The sequence below is a fragment of the Haemorhous mexicanus genome, chromosome 1 (genome assembly GCF_027477595.1).
Source record: "Haemorhous mexicanus isolate bHaeMex1 chromosome 1, bHaeMex1.pri, whole genome shotgun sequence".
Lineage (NCBI taxonomy): Eukaryota > Metazoa > Chordata > Aves > Passeriformes > Fringillidae > Haemorhous > Haemorhous mexicanus.
This window is the reverse complement of record NC_082341.1, coordinates 134,545,039-134,570,083: the sequence shown is the minus strand read 5'-3', so window position 1 is coordinate 134,570,083 and position 25,045 is coordinate 134,545,039. Positions and strand designations below refer to the sequence as shown.

At 38.5% G+C, this 25,045-nt stretch overlaps 2 protein-coding genes across 2 annotated transcripts in view; both read left to right on the top strand.

The window, feature by feature from the left end:
- Nucleotides 1-25,045, top strand: part of RAD54B (RAD54 homolog B) — a 63,622-nt gene that overhangs the window by 16,641 nt on the left and 21,936 nt on the right. The window contains exon 4 of the mRNA XM_059863790.1: nucleotides 22,858-23,058. Within this exon, the coding sequence (XP_059719773.1) occupies nucleotides 22,858-23,058 (201 nt within the window). The remainder of the gene's footprint in view (nucleotides 1-22,857; nucleotides 23,059-25,045) is intronic.
- On the top strand, nucleotides 854-7,636 carry FSBP (fibrinogen silencer binding protein). The gene is made up of 2 exons (XM_059863844.1): nucleotides 854-1,830; nucleotides 6,126-7,636. The coding sequence occupies exons 1-2, from the start codon at nucleotides 1,460-1,462 to the stop codon at nucleotides 6,649-6,651; spliced, it is 897 nt and encodes a 298-aa protein (XP_059719827.1). The 5' UTR covers nucleotides 854-1,459; the 3' UTR covers nucleotides 6,652-7,636.

Sequence of the window (25,045 nt, the reverse complement as noted above, 5' to 3'; positions counted from 1 at the left end):
CAGTTAAAAGTCTTCCTTTGTTTAGTGCAAATTTCTTGTTTTGAATGCGGCTTGTGTCTGCTTTGGGATTTTTCCCCTTAGAGCAAACAAGTTTATACCTAGATCTTTATAGCCTTAGGATATTTCAAGCTATAATTATTTCTCTTTCCTTCCCCCTGCTTCTAGGCTCCCTTGTTTTCAAGGCTGGACATGTTAAGCTTAGGAAGCTGTTGCCACTATCTCAAGTGGTGTTTGTTTCCACCCTCCGGACGCTTTCAGTGGAGTATGTCATTTTTCAAACTTAGTTTTTGCTTTTTGTACTTGAGAACACCTTTCCTTCTGTCTACTGGGTTTTCTCTTTCTCCAATTTGTTGCTTTAGTTTAGAACACAGAAATTTAAAGCCTTGCATGCGTTTTTATGTGAAGGCTTGCTTTAAGGTGATACGTTGTTGAGCAAACATTAGGAATGGAGGCATATCTTGTTAATAAAAATCAGGGGTTTTTTTTATCCTGAAAAAACGCCTGGATAAATATAATAAAAGTCAGTTGTTTGCTGGTGGATATTATGAAAACCCCAGTATCCACACGCTGTAACGCACTCGGTAATCTGTCACGACCGCGGGCAGGGCCAGCCCTTGCGGTGCCGGCTCGCAGCCCCGGCCGAGGGGCGAAGCCGTGGCTCGCCCGGGAGCCGCCTCAGGGCCGGCGCGGCGGCGCTCGGGGCCCGCTCGCACCGAGGCGTTCGTGCCGCTCCTCCGGCGCCGGAGCTCGGCCGGGGAGCGCAGCGGGCTCTTTAAGAAGCCCCCGTGCCGGTGGCTGTCGCCGGCTGCCAAGTCCGGGAGAAGCCGAGCTTTGCGGCGAAGCCTGAGCGTAACCAGCCGGCTGGGGGAGATGCCGCCCCGCAGTGACTGACAGCAGGACCAGCTCTATGCAAATGGCGCCGGGGGCTCTGCCGGGGCTCTCTCCACACGCGCCGCCGCCTCTCGCCTCCCGCTCCCCGTAACGCGCCCTGCCTCGCACAAAGCAATTGTTGCTTTTTTGGGGGGGACGTCGTTACACCTAAAATCATCTCCAGCACGGTTTCAGTTTGAGATTGTGTGAGGGAGCTGGGAGATGTGTCAGAGCTTGTTACTCCAGCTAAATTAGGTAATTTTTAGCTGGGTAACGTGCTAATCTTTAAACCTTTATGTTTTTAAATCCTGCATATGTCTGGTCTCTTCATACAAAAGTGTATTTTGCTTGTTTCTTCTCGCCTTCTTCAGTCTGAAGCCTTATGTAGGTCAGGCTTGGCTTAAGCAGATTTCCTGAACCTGCGTCAGCTTAAGCTGAAGGAATTTTAATAAACCCTCCCTTGTAGGCGTGGGCCTAAATGAGACTAGCCTAGTTAAGCCTGATCTTTTTCTGTTTGTGAAAAAGAGCTGAGCAGAGCTAGGGACTGCATGGTGGCTCCAGGAACGGCTTCCTTAATTCAAAGATAACAATGGTTGGGAAGGCCAGATCTTCTAATTTTACCTTATCTGAAAAGCTCGATTTGCTAAAACTCGTGAAGCCGTATGTTAAAATTCTCGAGGAACATACCAATAAGCATTCTGTAATAGTGGAAAAAAACAAATGCTGGGATATTATAGCTGATAACTACAATGCCATCGGAGTAGATCGCCCTCCTCGTACTGCACAGGGCCTGCGCACGCTGTACAAGAGGCTCAAAGAATATGCCAAACAGGAGCTATTGCAGCAAAAGGAGACTCACTCAGATTGTAAAAGCAGCATTTCCGAGCCAACCAAGAAAGTTGTGGAAATGATTCCACAGATTTCCAATGTGTGTTTAAGAGACAGGAGCGGTGTTCAAAGGTGAGACAATTCTTTTTATTTTGTTACTGAATGAAAATTATGGCGCCTCCTATCTACTTTGTAATGCTTTTGCTTGTGCTCAGGCACCTAAAGGAAGTGTTTATCAGAGAAAATTCCCAAATGGGGAGCAATGACAAAAATAATACTGCTGTTGTTTTATGAGAAGCTTTATGTTGACTTAGCATTGCATTCATTTTTTTTCAGCTCTTTCAAAGCTTGTTTCAGAGTCTTTGTCATACTCTGGAAAGTGAGGGTTAAGAGAGAATCAAAGAGAAATAGTAGCTCCAACCTCTACCCCTCCCCTACCTTTTAATAGGCAGATTATTCAAACACTGGCAAAGTGATGGCTATTCTCCTCCATTTAAGGTAATACTGCAGTCATTTTGCAACATATGGAACTGTTACCAGTTTATATAGGATTTTTAATAAAGTTAGTTCACAGAGCTAAGAAACCTTATTCACCTTTTTTCTCTCATTTACTTTGGTGTTTGCATGTTATGTTTTAGCTAATCCCAACCCTTTAAAGGAAAAAAAAAAATTGATTCTCCACACTGCAGTGCCTTTGTGAGTGCAAATGTTTTTTTAAATTATACTTTTCTTGTACTGACGATGGTTCCCTGAAGCTGGAGCAAAGCTAATTGCAGTCTAAACTCCGAGCAGTTCTGTGTCGTATGTGAGATAGTTTAAATACAGAGAGAAACTGAGAGGTACAGCAGTAGAAGTTTTCTTTTTTTTTTTTTTGCAAGGTTTCTTTTTTTTACTGCTCAGTAAAGTGAGACACACTGTCTAGATTTGAGCCAGACATAATACAGGCAGGCACTGTGCAGGCTTTCTCCCACAGCTGGCTAATGCCCCTCATATCTGACTTGCAACACTCTGCTGGTTCTGTATTGGTCCTTGAGGGATCAAAAAATGCCTGGGTCGGATTTTGGTTCCTCCAGATACAAAAACTAAGCTAGGGAGTGGGGGAGGGAAGTCAAATAACTCCCCAGCAACCCAGAGAAAGCTCTGATTTTTCTTATTTTCCCAAGCAGATTAATGGGAAGCGAACTTTCCGTATTTTAATCAGATATACTGATAGTGAGTGCAGCAGCGTAACACTCTAAGAAAAGCTGGCATGCGCACACTCGCTGAATTGGATTCATGGTGCCACTGGTTGAACTGAATGGTAACAATTGTCTAAATCCCAACATGCCAGATGCTCTAAAAATATTCTGTTGTGGGTCCTTTGCGTAAAGAAGTCTAAAGCAACTGGACTGTGCTGCTGCTCCTGATGAATGCCCCTGGAGGAACCATTCCAAAGAATTCTCTGGAACAAAATGAGGCTTTTAATTGCGCTAATAAAGGTTGCAGTGTCTTGGCTACCAACTTTTGTAAGGAGGGGGAAAAAACCATAGTGTGAGAACTTTAGTTTGTAGATCAGCTTATAAAAAGCACTGACGCTTTTAGTGAATGATTAAGAGCTAATGATCTCCATAGTTTGTCTCCTGTAAACAATTTTTGCAGTTTTTTATGGGTCTGGGAACACTGACTTGATTACTGCTTACCCAAAATGGTTGTTCCTGGGAACAGCCACTACACTGTGGGCTGAAGGAAAAGAACATAATTTACAAGATTATTTTTTTCCCTGCCCAAATACGTAATTATTTGATAGTTCTCTGAGTTGCATTTTATTCTAATTTTATAAACCCAGTGCTGGGTTTTAATTCACCAGGATATGACTTAGGTTTTGGAGGAGGGAAATATGACTTATAACGAGCCCAAATTCTTAATCGCACCTTTAAGGAATTTCTAGCTCTCTCTGATTAAATGAAACCTGGTGAATCATGGGTGCCTGCAGGGTTATAAACACCATGCCCCAATTGTGGTAACTGTTGTTTGTCTTTCTTTCAGTCAAGTTGTCAGAAACAACATTAGTAATCACCATACAGGCAGCTCTTTTGTTTCTCAATTCCTTCTTTCTCTCTTGCTGTCTAATTGTTTTCCACTTAAGAGGCTGACTAAGGGGAAAAAAAACCAAAAAAAAAAAAAAAAACAAAAAAAAAAACCCCACAAAAAAAACAAGCCTCATCAGAGTTACCTGAAGATCTGGTAATTTTTTTAGTTCTGTGTGGATTACACTATTAAGAGCTGGATTTTTTTCCACTGTTTAGAGGCTTTAGTCTATGCTACACAAAATCTCACCTTTCTTTCCTCTGTTGAACCTCTCTTACTTTCTCTTTCTTCTCTCTCTCCATTTCCTTTTGTCAGAATGACCTGCTTCTCCTGCTGGTTGTTTCCACTTTTCTCAGGCTAGAAGCTGGCCAGGAGCCAGCAAATAAGAAGGAGAGAAGCTTTATTAGAAGCTGTGGTTGTGAATAGGGGGAAAACTCAGAATTGCACTCAGCACAGGGGAAAACAAGTGAAAATTTGTGTGCAGGATAATGCTTCCGATGCTGAGAGGACTAAAACAATGTGAGAAAGAAGCATGTAGGAAAAAGTGAAACTTTGTGGCGTGAGGTAGAAGGGAGTAAGGTGATATAATTGATACTCTGTAGGCAGCTCAGGTAACAGTCAATAGAATTAAGATTATCTTGTTTTTTTCTGCAGGGGATTAATGAAAGGTCAGTTTTCAATACCTGCTTCAGATGGACAGTAGTTTTTAAAGAATTTTAAGTTTAAATAGTTTGTGTGGTTGACAGGCTTTATTTTTGGAAAATATATTGCTCTGACCCTGATGGGTCTTTTTGCAACTGAGTATTGAGAAACTTTCATGCTTTTATTATAGAAAATGCATTTTCATGTTAATGGATGGCAGGCTAGGTCAGGATCCTTCAGAAACTGCAGCTATGATTGCTTATTTCTTTTAAACCCAGAGTTTTGAAGACCATGGGAGAACCAGAGGTTAGGATCATGCTACCTTTTCATTAAATAGGTAGTTCATTTGTGTGAGAACAGGATGTATAAATTACGTTTCTTCTTTGCTTCTGGGAATTTGAACCCACATCTCTTACTAACCAGGATGGTGTTTTAACAATCAGATAGTTTCTCAGTGTGTGGCTTGTAGGGCTCTGAAGGCATTTTAAGGTGTAGAAAAACTCCATTGCTCACCCCCAGATTTAAGAAGGTGACTCAAGTCCTCCAGGACTGAGGAGCATCTATGAACATTACGTTAACCGTGGATCCACTTGCTGCCTTTGACTGCTAGCAGCAGTTTTTGAAGGGTTCAAAAATGTTTTGAGTCTGCAACCACCAGTTATAGCCTCTGTTTTAGAACGTCCTGGCCATGAGAGTGTGCTGACTTGGCTGTCAATCCCAAGTTAATATATTCGTGTTCCCATGTAACTCTATACTGCCATCCCAGTCATGCTGCAAGTATTCTTTGTAGATCTGTACAGTAATAGATCAAGAAGCTGATCTGGCTTAAAAAAGCATTACCTGAATAAAGGAGTGATGTACAGAAGTGTAGGGTTTCAAACACAGCTGATGGTAGACAAGTGTCAGGAACAGCTTGAACCATTATCATCAAAGCCAATGCAATGCCAAATCATGATTTGAGATGCTGCTGACTCAGGGATTTACACAAAGACAGATGAGTCAAGTGGGTGTTGTTCTTTAAAAAAGAAATGCACAGAACTATAGGCTGTTCTTAATGGAAACATTTCTGTGTCTTGAAGCTTCAGAAGAAATATTAAGATAGATGATTCAAAGAAAAGGAGCAAGGATTGGTTCCCAAATCTACTGGCAAGGGTTGTCTTTTAGGTCTTTTAGGCTCTGGTTTCTTCTCCCAAGGCTCTTTGTGTAATTTTATTTAGTGATTATTTTATGTTGAAAAAAACTCCCAAGTACTAGGTGCATGAATCAGAAACAGGGAGCACATTAAAGTAGGGGGAGACAAATAAGTTTGGGAGATAGAAATGTTTCTGCCATAGTCCACTCCATCTAAATTAATGTCCTTTTAAAGTACCTTTCATATTATATAAACTTTTTCCTCTGTTACTTGCATGACTTGGTGCTGCTTTTTTTTTTTTTTTATTATGTTTTCATTTGTTGTTGATACCCCTTTTTGCTTCTTCAGTGTCATAGGGGCCTACCAGACAAGGTCTCTATTTTCTGTATTGCCTTTAGAGCAATAAAATCTGAGTAAGACAGGGCTGTGTCAGTGTGGTAGAAAGAGGGGTACAAGTAGTATTCAGGTAATAAAGTCCCAGGCATAGATAGCAGAGTAGTATTCAAATGAAGCTTTGGTTACTTACAGCTATGCCTTTAAAATTAGTTTTTAATGGATTATTTAAATATGATTTTGTGTGTTCTAGTGCTAGTATCGATAAAGAAACAATTGCTGGTACCAGTTCACCACAGGCAATGTTGGATCACCATCCTGCGGCAGTCATGATGGACTTGCAGTCGGAAGAGGATGTCAAACCTCCTCCTTCTCTGATTATAGACTCACAGCAAAATGAGAACTTAGAGCAAGAGGAAGAACACCAGCTGGTGCACATTATGGAAAGGTCTCCTTCAACATCAGTGTCTTCAGTTGATATGAGAGTGATGATGTCTCCTTCCCCTGTACCAAGAAGAGATGAGTTTTTTAGGCTTGAGGTTGGAGAACGCTTTAGACCGATGTGTGGATATGACCCACAGATGTTACAAATGCTGAAAGAGGAGCATCAAATTATATTAGAAAACCAAAGAAAAATTGGTCTTTATGTCCAAGAAAAAAGGGATGGTTTGAAAAGAAAGCAGCAACTGGAAGAAGAACTGTTGCGAACAAAAATCAAAGTAGAGAAGCTGAAGGCAATACGACTACGTCGTGATCTGCCAGAATACAGCAATATCTAAATGTTTTATTACTTCTGTCATATTTTTTGAAATACTTAATCATAAATGCAAAATTGTTTCTTATGTAAATATGTATGGATCAAAATCTGGGCTTGAGACATGAAAGCATACGTTGTTTAAGTACCTTAGAAAAATACCTCGTATGGTTTTGAATGCACCAACTTTTCTGGTCTAAAGTATAGTCAAATCCAAGTTTAAGTGTTTAGATTGATAAAAATCCAAACTTTAAAAATATTTCCACTTATCTCTAGAGTTGTGATGAGCTAATGGAAATTTAATTCAGTTCTTGTTAAAAATTTTGGTCATTATTTTTCAGTTCTTGGTTAAAAATTATGGTCATTATTTTTCAAATAATCACCTTTAATATCTTAATGAAGTTGCAGGTAAATAAATGCATATAAGAAGGTGAAATAAGAGGCCATGTTTAAATGTTTTATTCTTTTAAAGTTGGTAAATCTTATGACAGTAGTGACATTTTGCTGATATATCAGCTTGGAAAACAAAATTACTGGATTGTTATATTTTTTTAATGTTCAGTAGACAGTTGAATAAATGTGCATCTTTTTAAAAGTTAATACTTTTTAACTGTTTCCAGTGGAGAAGTGTTTCCATAGGATGTTATCAAAATAGAGACAATGAATGCAACACTTGGTTTTTAAAGCTGCATGCATGTGTAATTTGTGTGTACAGTTACCATGATTGTGTATTCAGTTATAGTAATTATACTGGTGATCAACCACATAAATATCTACTTTGCTCATTTGCATGCATAATTACTGCAGTGCATGTGCAACCAAGACAGTTGCAGGTGCCTTTGATCAATATCATTCTGACTATAAGCTACTGAAATAAAATAGTTTCTGTATGTAAGTAACATGTGACTTGAAATCAACAGAAGATTGTATTATTCTGGGTCCCTTTTATAGATCCTGTTGTTCCAATCTTTCGATTAGTTTCAAATAAAAAGCCCCAAATGAAAACAAAATTGATTCTTCTGTCTGTCCTGGTAGCAGCTGTTTCCTCTGTAGTTATGATCAATTTTAATAACTGGAAGAAAAATACATGAAAAATATCAGTCCCAGATGATTAAATTCTTCATAATTCTTAGTCTCCTGCCTCTTGTGAATAGATCCACAGCTGCCTTAGACCTCTGGCTCCTTATTCCCTGTAACAATGCTTTCCCCTTCCTCTAACCTTTACAGCAAGAAAAGGAAATGAAGGACAGCATCAAGGAAAAATACAGAACAAAGGAAATGTAATTCCTCTGGTGCCTCCTATTTCAGAGGGCCCCAACAACAGAATGAACAAAAGCAATAGGAAAGAGGCTATTTCTTCCTCACTCCTGTCATCACTGTTTTCCCAAATTTGTCTCTTTCTCCACTTCCACAAACCTCTGCATGCAAGCATGAGGCAGTGGTCTGCATCAGCAGACTCTCAATGAGGTAAGCCTCACACCTTGTTGGTCTTCTGAGTAAATCAGATACCACAGGGGTAGGTACCTAGTGAAAACTGAAGACTGGAAGCACGTGAGTGTACTTGAGGAGCTAATGGAGCTTAAAGAATTGTAGTTAAATTTTGTGATATAATAATCTTTACTGTCACTGCCCAGGATAACTTTAACAAGTTTAAAGTAGGAAAAGTAAAAGGAAGAAAGTCTTTTATTTACAAACTGAGGAAAGCTATAGAACAGTGAAAACAGGTCTTGACAATCTGGAGTTCCTCAAAACTTTTTCAGTTGTTTTCTTGAGAAGAGAGTACTGTAAGTGTTCTGGGAATTTTTGTGTATACTGAAAATGATGATGCCTGGATAAGTGGCCTTTGTTCCAGTACAGTCCTTGGCTTTCTGCTGTGTTTCTTAGTTCAGGGACATTGATCTGTTTTTGTGTAGCTGGAAATGCTTCAAGGAGATACTCACTTCTCTGAGTTTACAAGAATCAAAATGCTGACTTTTATAAATAAATATAGATGTTATTTGTTCTGCTTCTCAGAAATGGAAACAGCACTAAATTATCTGCCCTTGTCTTGTAATTTGGAAATGTATGATCTTATCCTTTCAGTTGAAAATCAGAATTCTGGTTTCTAGTAGTAAGGAATTAATTTCTAGTTTCTTTTCTTATATCTTATGCAAATGAGCAAGTTTTTAACAGTTCATAAAATAATTCCCATATGGCTCATTGTCTTGCAGTGGTTTTGAATTATAGGTACTCTTAACACTGGCCATCAAAATGCTCTGGAGACTTTAGGATGTTTTCTTCTGATGCTATATGAAGAGGTGACTTCCATATGAAGAGGGTTTCTACTAGCATGGTATTTTTATTTCAATGCTTAGAACTAGAGAAGTTTTCAGTCTTGGAAAGCTTATAGTCTTTTCTCAACTGGCAGGCAAATTTGTTGCAAAAATAGGACCCTGCATAGAGCAAAGTCTCCCTTGTGTTCTTGATGTTGGAAAGGGAAGGATGCAAATGAGTGAAGAAATAAAATGCACTTATAGTCGGTGTTCTTCCATGTTTCATTGTTCTGATTTTGTGTCACTTGTTAGTGGAAGACTTTGGTTCTTATCTGCAAGCAGCACCTCTAGTTCAGAGATCTCATGCTTCTCATTTGCTGTGTTCTCAGTTTTGTCTCTTTTGACTTTTGGCGAGCTTGGGAAATGGGGAGACATCTCTTGAGTGCCCATGGAGCTCTCTCCTTCCTTTGCTAGTGAGATGATTATTTCTTTTCACTAGAGAAGTGTTTCCTCCTTCAGTGCCATTATATTGCCCTCTCAGTTCAGTGTGGTGCTGACTATATCTTATACCTCTCTATGTTGGTGGATTTGCATTTCTTTCCCACTCCACATCTGCTTTGCAGTATCAGGTTATCTTTCTGAGTCAGAGTTCTCACTTCTCTGTGCCTGTTCCTGGTTTTTTTCCATGTATTCCTAATGTTGGGTACATGCACCACAGCTGTGGCTGGTCCTTCTGGACCATGAGGTGCTATGAATTTTTACTATTCCAGCAAATGATACTGTGCTAGCATGTGTGAAAGGGATGGTAGGAAGCCCTTCCCTCCTTCACCCTCATTCTTATCCTCTTACTCCCTTTGCTACATCTGGCAGTGCCATTCCCTGTCTGCATGTTTATAATGTACAGAGTACAAGCAAAGTAATTTTAGGCAAGGACAAATTTCTACCATATGTTCATGTCCTTCTACTAAGATAACTGCAATAAACAGGCTGTAGGAGTAACTTAATTCCAAACATCTAATGGATTTATGTGTAGGATTAGAATAAAAAAATTGTACCTATGATAACTTTGTGATAATTGTGATAGCATCTTGTGTAATTTCATTTATCCAAATAACTGGTTAGCAATCAGTCTATAATTTCATTGCTGCTACCTAATTATCTTGCTTTTTTGGTTCCTACTTCCCCTGTAAGCTTTTGATTCCTGTGGAATGCTTGCCTTAGATGAGAATTCTTAGCAGGTAAAAATGGTAAGAGAGAACACTCCAAGACTGGGAGAGATTGCTTGTAGCTAATTGTACTTGTCAGACCCCTGTTTTCTAATATTTTCCATTTAACTAGGTTAAATTTATTTCTTTCATTTATACTTCTGCACATTTTCTGACTTGGGATTTTCCCCCCCTGCAATTCAAATGGATAAACTTGAGCTTGCATACTGTCTTCTTTGGGCAAACTTGTGCTCACTGGATTTCCAATGGTCAAAGCCATTAAGTTCCTTACAATTAAATGACAGTCGTTTCTGAGTGGGAGGAAGAAACAAGAAATTGTGCTACCCAGACTGCCTGGCTAAGCTGTCTTTTAAAATTTCCTACATCTTTTTTTAAAGTGCTTTAGGATGCTCCCATGTCAGTTTTAACTTCACTAAAACAATAAAACTGTTACTAAAGAAGATCATAAAGTATTGTTTTCCTAAGATGTTGATTACTTTTCTATTTTGCTTATGAAAATAAAAAGAAGCCTTTAAAAAGAACACTTCTAGCATTAAATTGCATTAAATTCAGCTTCTCAGTGTGTATTCCTAACAAGTAAGGCCGTTATTCTGTTTTCAATATCCAGGTCTTAAATAATTTGAGAAATCTTACTGCCTGTGTCTTAAAGTAAAAAAAAAAAAAAAAGAAAAAAAAGAAAAAAAAAGTGCTGTTTACAGTAGTTAAAATAATGTCTGTTAGCTGTCTGTGTAATACATGACTAAATTTCAATAATTCTGTGACCTCTGTTTCTGTGTTTTATCTCTTGCTAAAACCAAAAGTATTTGCCTTGGTGTCAACTTGTGTGTAGTGATGCTTGCTCTTGAATAGCATTCAATTTGTCTGGGTAAAGTTTCTCTCCAGCTAAAGATGCAGTTTCCTGAAGTTCCATTGAATGCTAACTAACAAAATGAAGTTCCATTAAATGCTAAAGATGCAGTTTCCTGAAGTTCCATTGAATACTAACTAACTAACTAACTTGTAAAACCTACAATTGCCCAGTGGTAAAATAGTTGAAAACCTTGCTTTTGATTCATGTATGTGGGGGGGTGGATGAGGATCAGACAGCCCAAGGAAAGCTGAGCCGTCTGTAGGCATTGGCATTCCCCACTGCCCCACCTTTCTTCCATGCTATGGGATTCTCACTCTGTTTTATCCCAGTGATTACACAGAATGCTTTGTTGATGCATCCAAATATCTCTGCAGTATAACACCTTGTTTGACTCTGTGTTACTCACACAAGAAGAATATAATATAATTTTAATTGAATACTTAATCAGCAGCTACTCTTCATAATTTATGATTTCTATTTGCTCTTTAACAAAACTGCAGACTTGGAAAATGCTACTGGGTTTTTTTTTGTATTCTACACATGCAATTATATATTTTTTGAAAAGGAGTCATTGTTTCCTGGTCATTCCCTTTTGGCACTTGGGTTTAGTTTATAGTTAGGCACAATAATTAGCATAATTTCATATAACTATAATGAAAAAACAATTCCACTGACTTACATTGCCTCTCCAGATTTGGTTTACTTCAGGGCCCAGTTTGGTTTGGGCTGTCATTTTTTTTACAGTATTCTGTGTTGCCATTTGCTTGCTTTGTGTGTTGTTGAAAGTCTTATCTGTATTGCTAATACTTTCTCAAAATATGTACATTTTCAAAGTTTGGAACTTTCTACATGCTTGAAATAAGTAAACCAGCTTATAAATGACTGATTTTTAAACTTTTTTTAGCTTTCATTTAGCAGAAGCAATTGGACAAAGTGTTTACCTAGTTTGGGGATGGGGAGAAGGGATGTTGGGCTGCCTGTGGTTAGTTGCTACAATATTGTTTGTCCTTCATTGTATCGCATAGCAAATTTTAGTAGTGTTGAGTTGTATTTGTTGTTAATCACTGAATATGTCGTGTGGAAGAAGTAATTTATCATAACTCAGTATCAGTTTGCTGATACATTTTCCATTGGCCACTTGATACTATAAAGAACACCATTTTGTAAAGTCAAAGCTTTTACTTGTGGTACCTAACAGAGATACAGGATTAAAACCAGCATGTTATATTGCTATTGCCGTGTTCTCCATTGCAATATGGCATTTGTTTCAGGCTGCACTGTTAGTCACCCCAAACAAAACTGACTTGTAAGCTCTGCAGGTTTCACCCGAGTAATGTCTGCATTCCTTTGCACTGTGAGGAGGCTTTGGCAGTAGGTTGTACATGACAAGATGACCTTAGTAGCATTAACTGTCAGTTTGGCCAAGCTACTTGATGCTGTTACCTCCTCTCAGGCTAGAGTGTATGTGTTCTATATATGTGTTTGTTGATGACTCATCTTTTTCCTGTGCAGCAAATTGCAGGGAAAATACTCTCTTTTGCATGTATTGAATTTTTATCATCTTTTCTTTGCAGTGTTCCAGTTTCCCTGTGCTTATGAAAAAGTACTTGAAACTTGGCATCAAACTGGTCTTTGGCCATTCCTATAAAACATCACTCAAATTTGTCTTAATTTGTAAGTCATTAACACAGAAGGTGGTCATTTTCAGAATAAGTTTTTGGATGTAGTCCATAACAACTGATTCTTAGGAATCAGGCCCATCTAGCCTGAGCATGTTGCATCAGGGAGTTCTCAGCTCTGAACACCTTGAGTGAAAGCAAGAAAATGTGTCTGCAGTTCTACCAATAGTGGGACAGACAGCCTCAGTGAGGAAGCCACTTAGTTTAGATCCAGAGGGTTGCAGATGACAACAAGGATCTCAAGCACACGTCAAGTGTTCTTCTTTTGGGGCAGTAAAGATTTCAGAGCTGTTGGGCTGTCCAGCTGGATGGGTAATGGCCCAGCTCTTTTCAAAAAGACCAGCAACAGCCTGGAAAATACGGGTTGTAGCTCTGTGATTCAGAGTGCTGCATAGTGTGTGTGCAGAAAAGGACTGGACTAAGTTAGTTTAGGGAATTTAGCCTTTGCTGTTTGTTATAATTATTTCTGCTAGATAAAATCTATTCCTTTCAGAATAGTTTTTGTTATGTAACTGTATGTGCTAATTTGCTGTACTTGAGTTTTGAAAATACCCAATTCCTAAGTGAACTTCTGAGATGGCACTAAAGATGTTTTTCAGCAGTGCAGAACTTAAATCTACTCAGAAAGTTTCAGATACTTTAGGTCTGAAGATCTAGTGGGCATCTCTAAAGCTTGTTTTCAAAGGAAATAGATAAATTTAATCTTTTTCTAAATCTCATCCTTCTCTCATGAGCGTGCCCATGCACTTATGTTCATAGGCACTCATATACCCAATGAGATACATGTAGGGGCAGTTGGTAAGAAGAGCTGCACGTGCTGCAGAGGCTTTCCAGTGACACCAAGGGTCAAAGCAGTCCTTTGGGAATAGCAAGTAGGGCTGGGCTGCTGATGGAAAGCTGCCACATCTCCATGTCTTCTAGCGTTTCCTTATATAAGTGGTCAGCTCAGGACCAAAAATAGGCAGGGTTGGCATAAAGTAGGGTCTGTTAAAGGCATCACAAATTAAGGCTTCCTGTGTGGAATCATCTTATTAATTTGCATTGGAATTTCAATGCAATTTAAGTTCTATTCAGTTTTCTTATATCCAGAGCCAACAAGGGCAGCATAGTAAACACCTCATATCTCCACAGTGATGAATTTCTTCTGTTCCCTCCTTCATTTTCCTGGTTCTATTTTGCTTTCCTAGTAAGAATTGCAACTAAAGCTCTAGATTTTTGTGTTTGGGCCATAAATATTACTTTTCTGCTTGGACTACTGAATGGATTACATTTATGTAAATCAAAGTTATGTAACTTGATTTGGAAAGATTACTTTTCCCCTTTCCAAATATTTCGTCAGCTACTCTGCAAGTAATCATTGCTGCATAACACATGAAAATTCTAAAAAATATGACTCATCCTTTGTGTGCCTCTTCCCAGGGTAATGTCATAAATTTTAAACAGTCCTGTTTAAATAATTTAGGTCAGGAATATGTTGTGTTTCATGCTTGTGACAGTGGGCATAAGTTTTGTTGATTACTTGTATTTTAAGGACTCTTTACTACAATTCAGGAAAATCAAAGATGGCCATTAACAAACACAAACAGGACATTAAAAGTGTTTTTACTTCCAGTATGTGCTAAAACAGATGTTAATATGCAGGATATGTAATCTTAATAAATCCCTTTCTGCCTGCTTGCTTTTTGTTACAGATCTAAGTCTTTGCATTTCAGAAACAGAGATTTTGTACGGCACAGAAATAGTTCTCGAATAGTTTTCTAAAAAAATGACAGAAGTAATAAGAAATGCTTAAGAGAATGCCAAACCACGTATTTTAAAAGTACCACATATGGGTTTAGCTGAGTACCTTCCATTTACATTCAAACACAAAAGGATGAACACTTACATCTCTGCAAACTGCTTCCAAAAATGACTGCTTTTTGAGAAGGCTACAATTAGCCTGTGATTGTGTAATAGTCTATTAACTATTTTTTAATAATGTGGGGTTTTTGGTAATCTAAATGTTTGGAATATTTTCATATCACATTTACACTCTAATTTATTGCAATAACATTCAATATTTACAGAACCCAAGAATAAATTTTCCTTTTGTGTCTCACTTCTGCATTTATTTTTTGAAGTAAAACCCCCTTTACTTGACAAATTAATCAAAACAACTTTCAGTGTGGATGGCAACATTAAGAAGGATAGTAAACAGTCGATTTGGATGGCATTTGACTGGTTCCAATGTTTTACTGAGCTGATCTGGCTCACTGCACCGAATGATGCCTGCAGCCTTTCAGAATTCTCAATGATGCTGCTTTTTCCTTTGATAATAGGACTTGCACATCTATTTCTGTAGACCTGACAGAAGCTTTCAGCTTAGTTCATTAAATTTTTACAGTGAAAGCTGGAGTCAGTTGGATTTTTAGACAGCTGAGAGGTTTAGGAAGAATAGTTTTCTGCATGGAGCTGTAATTTTGAAAGTATGTGCTCTCCATCCTCTCTCCTCTACAGCTGGTACCCTTAAGAGGTAAATATTTTATTAAATAGCAATGAGAGGATTTTTTCTATAGGTTTGAATTAAGTACATCTACCAGCTCTGTTATAGTATATAAAAGGCTCCTATTTGAAAATAAAGGTTACTGCTCAAGTGTTCAAAAACTCGCAAATAACACAACCTGAACCCAGTTTTCACATTCTGTTAGGTATCATCATTAGGTATATGATTAAGGATTGTATTTCTGTGGGCTTCCTTGCCAGTTCACAGAATGGACTGTGTCAACTCACTGAGTCACTATTCAGTATTTTCTTTCCACCTCTTTGTTCAGTTATAGAGCTACGCCTTGTTCTCAGCACATTTTTCAAACTATTTTGAATTAATTAGCTAAATTTTTTTCCTCTGGTGCTCATTGTGATAGTATCTGAGTGCCTACAAGATGTAATTGCGTTTCACAACATCCTTGTGAGACGTAAAGTTGACGCAACCTCCACTTTCTAGGAGACAGAGCACGAGTTGAGGCAGAGAGAATTACACCAAAAGGCCCTACTTTTATGGATGGTGCAGACTGAATCATGGAGGACTGCATTGTCTCACTGCTTTAGGATACTGTACAGTTAATCTTTCCCAACCACAACTTCCAGTTACACCCATGAGTGTTCACTATTAATACAAATGAGACTGAATCACAAGTCAGGTGCTCAAACAAATATTTATTGCTGAAAGTTGGGGTTAAATGACTTTCTTTACATCACAGAGAAACTCCAGACAAACATGCAAGTAAAGTCCAGTTCTTTAAGGCATTATTCAGCTTATCTAACCACAAGATTTGACTATCTGTCCTTGCAGCCTTGTCCATCCCACACCTTTTGCAATTTACAATAGAGCAGTGCAAGGATGGCAGAGGCAACACCAGCCCTTTTCCCTACCACTGTTCCTGCCTTTCCAGCAGTTCAGTTCTCTGCACTGAATGAACAAGAGGTCCCATGGCAGTGTAGTACAGCATGCTTTCTCTGAAGACTTTATCATGGATGTAGGTGCACAGTGGGGCAGATCAGGTCACTGGAACACCTTATTTTTGACGTCTTCAAACTTTCTTTGACTTCACAACCTTAGAACTATTCACATGATGATGATGGGTCATAGGAGTGGTGGGCAGGTGGGTAGTAGCATAGTTTCTTACCACAAGGTTGTTAATCTTTTGGGTTTTGGAGCAAATTAACATTTCTAAACAGATTATTCCATATAAGTTGATATTTTCATCTATGTAAGACAGGGTTGAAAACCTTATCTTTCCCCTTTAAAGTAATAAATCAAATTACTGCAGTAAGACGTCGCTGAATTCAGTGTACACTATTAATATCAAGGCATGCAGTGGTTTGCCCAGTGAGTTTTGCCCAAGTTTGATGACAGCAAAGAAATTGAAAGTCCAAAAACTTTTTGTGTTGATGAGCAGAAGATACTGAGGGGACTTCAGGGAAAGCGATACGATGATTCAATCTCTAGCTCCTGCTTTGCCTAGTGGACTTGTCCACTAGAAGATATTTGTCTGATTCTGGGTCTTCTGCTGGTCCTAAACTCAGAATTTATTTGGGTTTGTCTTGCAGGGAATGATCTATGTAATGGATCCAGTTGAGGAGCTTAATTACCTCCATCTCTTACATTGCATCTAAACTTTCCATTGCAGCCCTATTCCTATTCCTATTCCTATTCCTATTCCTATTCCTATTCCTATTCCTATTCCTATTCCTATTCCTATTCCTATTCCCAAAGCAGCAGCTACCAAGCCTGAGTCTGCCCTGTTTACCAGGACATTGTGTTTATGTGAGTGCCCTTCATGTCTTTGTGCAGTCAGTGCCTTTCTGTGCTCAACTGCTTGCCAATTTTTATGTGACAATACCATGTTGTCTTTAGTTGGTTTCTTCAGTTGTCATTTTCCACTTCTATTTTCCCTGTCACTGCCTAATCAGCTCCTGTTTCCTTTTTTCCCTCTCAAGTTGCCCTGTGATTTCCCTCAATGTTTTCCAGCTGTACATTTTCATAGTGAATCTTGTGCATTCTGAGGGTTAGAAATGAGACACAGTAAGTTTTTTGGGGTTTTTTTTGCACCACCTCCTATGCAGAAAATTCCAACTTTCTGTCTGATCCTTGACTCTTATACTGGACCTCAATTCCATTCTGCCTGAGTGGTTCTCCCTAACCATCTTCCTAACATATCCTGTTGTCTTCTTACTCCTTTACTCCCTGTCTGGTTTCTAGCCTTTCCCTGCATGCTCTACTTCCAGCTCAGACTTTCAGTCTTTTACCCAGTTGCCAATTTTCCACTGGTTCAACCTCAGCCTTTCTTTCCTGCAATAGTCTTTTTTGTTTTCAAGCTTCATCTCTGAAATTGCTTTTCCTTGTAGCTGGTTCACATCCCTTCTGCCATCCTTACCTGTTTGGTGCCAGGAGGGGGAAAGATGTTCTGAAGGAGAGGGCTGTGGAAAAGCTCCCTGCTGGAATTGAGGAAGAAACTCAACTTTGGTCTTAGCAGTGAAAGCTGTGACTACAGAGAAACCTGTTCTCGGCCTCAGTTAGAACATGTCTAGTGTGTAATCCTCAAGAAATTAAGCTGTAGATACTGTACAAACTGCATTTATTTCTAAGAGCTTTTAGCTTTCAGGAATGGAAAAAGTTTTAGCTTAGCAAAAAAAAAAAAAAAAAAAAAAAAAAAAAAAAAAAAACCACAAAAAACGTGTTATCTCCTCCGCAGATTTTTGGATTCTTTGCCAGAGCATTGAGTTAGTAGAGCTTCTACAAGAAATAACAGTTCATTGTGGCTAAGACTGATTAATCTGTGTTTTTTTTTCTTATAAGCAGTGATTTTTCTTTCACTGCCAGTTTTTATGAACATTGTGCATATGTCTGACTGACTATGTGTGCTTAAACTGAGACAGCTAGCATGGAAGATGTAGTATGGACTCATGGAGGCCTGGCAAAGTTATTAGCTATGAAGGCCTGGCGAAGTTATTAGCTATGTAAAATAAAATCTACTAAAGGAAATCCCCATAGTATTGCATGATCTGGAATCTGGAGGTTAGTTTGATTGGCATTTCAGATTATTAAGAGACTTTGAAACAGAAGTTTAAAAATATTAAAAATTTTTTATAATTTGCATTTTTCTTTGAAAATAATTTTGGATTTAGAACAATGATGTGTTTTCCAAAGAAAATATTCCTGCTTGAAATATCAGTCTTTAGGTGAGTTTGTTATCCATGCTCATACATGAGAAATGAATTACAAATACATTCTGTCTTGGAAAGAGAGGTACAAAGCACTGGGTTGTAATCAAATTACTCTGACATGTAATCCCAACTGTCATTGATTCCTGTCGGTTTAGGGCAAGCCAGCTTGACTCTCACTGTTTGCACTCCTCCTGAGGTCTCACAGAAGTGCCATGGGAAGAGTTATTACATTTTTTTTTTCCATCTTGGAGGCACACTGATATACATTTACATACTAGCATAGTATTAAGTTTATTATTAGACTGAAATAGCTTTGCAAGTGAAAGATAATGCTGTCTGACTCATATTTCTTTAAATATGCCTGGGATATCTTTGGAGTGTGTGACATATAGATCTTCCATAGGCAACTAGACATTTAACTGCTATGTAAATGTCTGTTCTCAAAATGTTACAAATTAATTAAGGAACTTTTCGATTACTTCCTCTGCTCAGAAGAAGGAGATGGTGCAGGCTCCATGGAGCAGACTGATGGCATCTGAGCAGAGTCACTGCAGAGGCTACAGCAGAGCGCTAGCATTGAGTTTGGGCTGTGATTCATTCAAAGCCTCAATCTCCTTTTACTGCAGCTCAGATTTTTTTATTTGCCTCCCTCTACTACTTAATTATGCCTTAGTGCTACAGAGTGCAACTTGAATCAAAATTGTCCTCTCTAAGCTGTAATTTTTGTGTTGTGACAGTTCTTTTGATTGAGAAGATTCAGAGCAGTTGAGGGAAAACTCACCTGTCGTTTCATACATGCTTATGTCGTGGAAGTTCAGGTGTGAAGGTGATGGGTAACACAGGACCCATGGTTTGAAAATCACCCCAATCTAACAGTAGCTGCTAAAAAAAAGATGAGCAGCCTCGCAGTCTCCTTGGTCCAAACTGCACATCCCCCTTCCCTGTATTGGCTGTAGTTGGTGATGGGATTCATAGGGCTGGCTTTCCTGCAGCTGGTGGATGAGAAGCAGAGTGGGAGAGGGAAGGAGAGGTGAGCTCAGGGGCTTTGGCAGCAGCCTGCATTTGGATGAGGTTAAGCCATCCATTAAACCATACCCAGGCCAAGGTGCCAGTGCCCAGCTCACTGGAGCGTGCCCCTTGCTCTTCACAGCACGCTTACGGTGCTGCAGCCACAGTGCCCTAGAAATGAACACTGGGGTTACCTTGGGGAGTCTTTCATAGTGCAGCTGCTTTCTTGCTGCATTGGGAGTAACCTAAAGCACTTAATCGATGCATTTTCTCTAAATCCTGCTCATCAGAAACTGGTTAAACTGGTTTGCCATTGGAATGCTCCCGTCCCCTCTCCTGGATCCCGTCCCAATTTCTGTAAATCATCACCTTCCTGAGGCTGCTGAAACTTTTCCTCATATCAGTGAGGCTATGGTTTATATCTTGAAACCTAAGCCCTTGTTTTCTCAACCACAGAGAGAAAGCTTTATTTGTGGAAGCTTTTCAAAGCTTTGTTAGCCATGTCTTTAAAGTTTCCAAGCCCTTCCTTTGGGAGGAAAGCCATGCCTCTTGCTACTGTTTCTTCATGGTTAAGCAAACCTCACTGCCAGGCTGGGCTTTTGGCTGCTTGGGAGAGAAATGAACGGGCATGATTTCCTGATGTTTCTCATACCACAGGGTATGCATGGTTGCTGTTACTTATTAGTTTCACTCTGAACTGATTAACAGCAGAGCCCAGAAGGTACAATTGCAGTTTGTCTTCCAGGGTCTCAGCAAATCCAGCTCTGTTTCAGATCCTGTCTGTGGTCTCAGAGCAGTAAGGGGTTTCTGTTGAATCCACTGCTCACTGTACCCTTATATCAAACACTGAACTTAGTTCCTGTGCATAAAATACCATTCTCATTTCAGTTCCTGAAAAGCTCATGACACTGTATTTATTGAATTTGAATATTCTGCTATTGCACTGGAATAATCTTTAAAGTTAAATAGGTGTGAAGCTGAATACAAACAAAACTGATAAGATAAAAAGAAGGTTGAATGCAAGTACTTAATCAGCATTGTTGGTGAACAGGTTTAGGTTTTCTATGCAAGGATATTATGTGAAAGATAATTTTGAGAGGTTGTAATTATTTTTACATAAAAAAGTTTAATAAAAAACCTAACCTTACGCTTTTATCTGAAAATATACTGTAGTTATTGGTAAAAGGAAGATTATTTATGTAGCATAAAGACATATCGTATTGAATATTTCTGTAAGCAGAAGTTATAGTAATTCAGAAGACAAATTGAGGGAAGAAATCTGAACATTGCAGAAGCTATAATTTTTCATTTTCACCATAGGAACATGGTAGTATTGCATGGAATATTGGTGCCCAGTTTGCTTCTTACTGGGGACAGGATGCTTTGGAAATCTTCTCCAGCAAAAGTCACTCTAACAAAAGGCTGTCAATTTCCGGCTTTGTTTCTAAATTATTTGTTTTCTAATTATTTTAAATGAAGCAGGGATAAGAAAAGTTTGAACACTTGTTATTGACTTAAAAGTTAAGCTACTGGTGATTCAGGTAATACCATCCAGGATGCCCTGAGTAAAAGAGCAATGACCATAACACAGATCTCAGGGGTCACCAAACTCATGCAGGAGGTCAGTGAAGGAGACAAAGAGGTGGTCATTTGTTTATGGATGGCCATCCTTCAAGAGAGAAGAAGAAAATCCTGCAGTGAAATCTCCAATTCTTGCAGTAATAGTTTAAAATCTTAATATAAGGAAAGTAGCTGTTGATTAAACTAAGAGAACCAGTTTGAAAAACAAAAAGAAAACCATCTTGCATTTACGTGTTGAATCAATTTACAATTAGAAGCTCAATATAGAATAAAATTAATCTTTTGCAAGGTACAGGTTTCCTCTCTTCCCCCCTCTCTCTTTCACTTCTCTAAATCTTACCACTTGTGATTACTGAAGATCCAATAGAACATTTTAACTCTTTTACAGAGCTGCAAGGATTTTTTTGTTACTGTCTGGTTCATTTACCGAGATTCATCTACAAAGAATTCCCTACATTTCAAAAAGGGTTACTGTGTTCCATATTCTTATTCTTCTGTGAAAGCCAGTGTTCAGTAGCTGCTCTGTTATTCCTTGGAGATGGGGACACATCTGTTGCATGAAACTGCAGATGTTGGCTAATGCACTGAAGAAGCATCTACGTATGGAAAATCCTGTCTGCTTTGGGCACTGTGTCAGCATAGAGTTCTGTACAGACAATACAACTTTTGGGGTGTTTTGGAAAGAAAATTCATCTAGATGAATACAGCATTTTTCATTTAGATAATACCTTTTTAGTAAACACCAATCTGAACAATTGAACTCATTTTAGGCGTGTAATGTAGGAGTATTTTGCAGTTTTAGGAATATTGATGTAGAAGTGTTAAAGCTGCTTCTTTGTCGGACTGTTATTGTGAGCAAGAATTTCTTCTTGCTGCTTCTCCTTTAAATACCAGCACACTTGCAAATTTTGGAAAAGTTAGTCTGTGGCATAAGTGCTTTTTTGTAACAGATTTGTATAGTGTTGAATCCCAGATGGAATCAAAGGAGCAAACCTATTTAAGCTTTTAACCAGCATGCAAGGATATTTTAATGAAAATTAGTCTGATTCTCCTTTTGAAGCTGTGCATGTGCTGAAAAGGAATGCTACAGATATTCCTTTAGGTAATGCTGGTGACTTCTCTACGATTACTTGTCTCAGATTGCTAACTCTTGAAAGCATGTGTTTATTCTTAATCGATGTTATAATCAACTGCTGTCTGTTCTGTTATCATTTCTTAACCTTATTTACCTAAATATTGCCTATTAATGTTTACATCCATGACACTTATAGCTGCTGACAAATCTGAATCAATCTAAGCCTAGTAACCGTGTTTGAGTTGGTGCATACTCAAGAAGTGGTCTGCTTCAAGCTTTGTACAATTAGTTATTTTTGAAGGATGCAAGCAAAGAAGTTGAAATTATATTTTGTATTAGAGTTATGGTTATTCTGCTACTTTGTGCAGATGACTTCAGCTCCAGATCTGGTTCCTGGACTCCTTTGTTCCCTTTTCTGAGTTCTGTGTTCCTGTGCTTGCTTTCAGAACATTGCCCAGCACCATCTCCCAAGGACCCTGTTTTCATTTTCTCCTGTAGTCATTTCCCTTTTGCTTTTTTTTTTCAGCCTTTCCTTTTATTCTTTTTCCATTCTTAACGTTTTGTATATGTGTCAAATTAGGAGGTCACTTACTAATGCAATAAGTAATGTGATTTCCCTGGAAGTACATACTTTCTGAAACAATGTAATGTTGTTTTGTTGTTTTGGTTTTTTTTCAGGATTAGTCCTTGTGTGGTGTTCTGTCTCAATCCAAATTTACCATAAGGACAGGAAATATACCCCTTTGTTTATATAAGATGAAATTTATAGATTGGTCTTGATTTTTTTGAAATGCAAAAGACTGTACACTTTATCAGGAGAACCTGAGATATTCTTTGTTATTTTATTTCCCTTTTAGATGCACTGTATTTGCCAACATCAGGGACTGCAAAGGAAGAAGCAGCTCAGGAAGCACCTGACTGCCTTGTGAAATATTTCAGTGTCGTGTGGTGTAAGGCATCAAAGAAAAAGCACAAGAAGTGGGAAGGCGATGCTATTCTTATTACAAAAGGAAAGTCAGTAATATTGAAAGATATGGAAGGCAAAGACATTGGCAGAGGTACTGTAGAATTGCATACTTGCTCAAAGGAACACCTGGCAGAAAATCACTGTGCTTTGAATTAACAGAGACCCAGCTCTTTAGATATTTTAGCTCTTAAATGTTGACCACAGGATGAAAAAACTGGAGATTTTGAATTTGCTTTTGGCTTTTTTTTTTCTTGGGGTGGGGGGAAGACTGCAAGACAGCTTTATATTTATTACATTTAAGGCAGATGCATGGGGGAGGCTGAATAACATAATTCACAGAAACACCAAATGCTAGTCCAAAGAGAGAATCTGGAAACCAACTAATGCTGTACTAATTCAGCAGAAATGCTAAATGAGAGGTGAGTAGTTGATTTTGGTTGCTCACATAATACAGAAGTGAAGGAGTTAAAATTTAGGGAAAAGATACAGGTAATTTTCTTGTAGATATCCTGGTCAGCAGTAGGGCAGTCAGGAATTTCAGAAGTTGGATCTTTACTTTTCAGCCTGTCAAACAGCTAAAAATATTATGTTTGTTGGAAAGACAGGCAAACAGCAAAATTTTCCTGCCCAGCCAAAGTCAACTGCATAGCAATTTTTAGTCTTGTAGTTTTAGCAGCAGCTGCTGCTGTAAGACATAGTTTGGGTTGATATCAGAGTTAAAAATAAGACTTGCAAACCATAGGCTGCCATCAACTTGGAGCAGTAATTTTTTACTGAAAGCAAAGCAAGAATTAACTATTCTAATGGAGCCAAAGATATTCTGTAAGGGAGTAGGATTGGACAATGTTTTTGCAAAATATAATTTAATTTATTTTAGGTCAGAGATGGCTTCTTTGCTCTTTTGTTACAATCATGACATTGTGATCTCATGACATTGTGAGCCTTGTTAGGACCAGGCAGTTTTGATTTGCAAATCAGTCTGTGACTTAGAAGTTAATTTGAATTTATTTATAGCAAAGCAATATATGTACAGACTTGCTTGCTCTTGAAAAAGACAGAGTGAAAGAGAGTAATGCCTGGAATGCATCAGCCACCACCCTGTTGTTCTTGTGTTTTTTCAAGTCCTGTCTTCTTGAATTAGCAGCAAACACAATAGAAAAATGAACATTGTGATTTTCTCTTAAAACTTAACTTAAAAAAAAACTTAGAAGTTTTTTTACCATGTTTAATGGTGTCAGAGAGCACAATACCAATGTCATTAGTGCTAACTTGCCTATTCAGAGCTGCTTTCAGTTCATATTGATTCTAAGAAGATAATAAATTGACCAATTTAAGCAGTGTGAGTCTTAAATTTCTACAATTATTTAACTCACTGAGTGAGAAGGAAAGGTCCAGCAGTGGTGCTTGCCTCCAAAATTGTATGTAATACTGGGAAATTTATAGTGAATGTGTATGAGCCCTTGGGATTATTATTTTTAAATGGGAAGAAAGAGGCAAAAGAAGAATTTTTCTTTTTTTCCTTAGGCTTGCCAGGGCAGGATCAAGGATCGCACAAGGGAACCTAAAATCAGCACAGCTTATAGCTAATTTTTGAGGCAGCAGAACATCTTACTGTTCTCCTCTGCAATGTCCTAATTCCTTAATAATGCATTGCAAAGAATTTAGGACGTGCTCTCTTGTAAATTGCTGTATGTTACAGAAACGGTTATTTCTGGCAGCTGCATAAACAGTTGAGCTTTGTAGTTTTGCTTTTTGCCTTCTCAGTTTCCATCTACCCTTAAAGCCCATCCAGTATTAGAATTAGACTCTTCTGACCAGAATCTGCACAGGGATACACCTGTATTCAGTGTGTTCAGCCTGAAGCTATGGAGAGGTAATAACAGAAAACAAAAATGCAGAGCAAAGGGGATCATAAATGCTCTCCCTAAGCATCCTATTTAGGAAGACACATGTATTCTTTTGTGTTCAGGCATCTTCAGCTCTTTCCTGAAAGCAAGTGTTCCTTCAAGAGCCAAACAATTTTCACCGTGTGCCTTCTGAATACCTCCAGAGGAGAGGAAGAAAAGTGTCTCCCTTTC